The 995-nt window shown below is 50.6% G+C and overlaps 1 protein-coding gene across 1 annotated transcript; it reads left to right on the top strand.

The window, feature by feature from the left end:
* Positions 1-36: 36 nt before the first annotated feature.
* LOC104408240 (sodium-dependent multivitamin transporter-like) lies at positions 37-987 on the top strand (the record flags this gene model as incomplete). The annotated part of the gene is made up of 5 exons (XM_010017783.1): positions 37-283; positions 538-626; positions 681-746; positions 818-869; positions 956-987. Coding segments are annotated over exons 1-5 (486 nt in total), but the record flags the coding sequence as incomplete, so codon positions are not given.
* Positions 988-995: the final 8 nt, after the last annotated feature.

The following is a 995-nucleotide window of genomic DNA, read 5'->3' as shown; positions in this document are numbered from 1 at the left end:
GGTGGGTCTTGAGGGGCAGAGGCAACAGGAGACACCATGGAGTTCACAGTGATCGACTACAGCATCTTTGCACTGCTGCTGTTGCTGTCATCAGCCATCGGGCTCTTCTATGCGCTGAGCGGGGACCGGCAGCGCACAGTGCAGGAGTTCCTCCTGGCTAACCGCAACATGGGCTTTCTGCCTGTCGCCCTCTCCCTGCTCGCCACCTTCCAGTCAGCAGTGGCAATCTTGGGCGTGCCAGCCGAGATCTACCATTTCGGCACCGAGTACTGGTTCCTCGGCTGTAACTAATAGGGATTTTTGGAAATACTAAGATTTGCTTTGGTTTCTTTGCAAAGCCCCAGGTCCAATATGAAATGCAAACCGTGGTAGTTCTCAATTAAAAGCTCTTGTTTATTCTTCATGTATGTTCATGTTGACTGCTTCAATTTTATTAGGACAGCTTTTTATCTAGGTGTAAAAGTTGGATTATCTGTTTTTAGTTAAATATTCATAACATTTATAAATTTCTGAGCAACACTTGAATTCCTCTGGAAGGGGATCCATGGTGCAACATTAATGGATTCAACACTTCTAGGATTGCCCTGTTTTATCATGAAATAGAAGTGATGGCAGTTGTGGAATGGGTAGCACTCCCTACTCAGAATGCCACATCCAGACCCTGACCTGTCTCCCCACAGTACCTGGAGCTGCGCTTCAACAAGACAGTGCGGGTCTTTGGCACCATCACCTTCATCTTCCAGATGGTGAGCAGGGTGGGGGGGTTGTGGGAGGTGGGGGTGCGCCATGCATGGCTGTAGCGCTGCTCTCCCTGCAGGTCATCTACATGGGGGTGGTACTCTATGCACCCGCACTGGCTCTCAATGCAGGTAAGGAGGAGAGGAGCAGGGGGGTGATGCTGAAAGCCCTGTCCTGTATGAGGGTGCAACCTGTTAACGGCCTCCATCACTTCTAGTGACGGGCTTTGACCTCTGGAGTGCAGTGCTCACCATGGG

The sequence above is a fragment of the Nestor notabilis genome, unplaced genomic scaffold (assembly GCF_000696875.1).
Source record: "Nestor notabilis isolate BGI_N333 unplaced genomic scaffold, ASM69687v1 scaffold18107, whole genome shotgun sequence".
Taxonomy (NCBI): domain Eukaryota; kingdom Metazoa; phylum Chordata; class Aves; order Psittaciformes; family Psittacidae; genus Nestor; species Nestor notabilis.
This window is presented reverse-complemented; position numbering and strand designations above follow the sequence as displayed.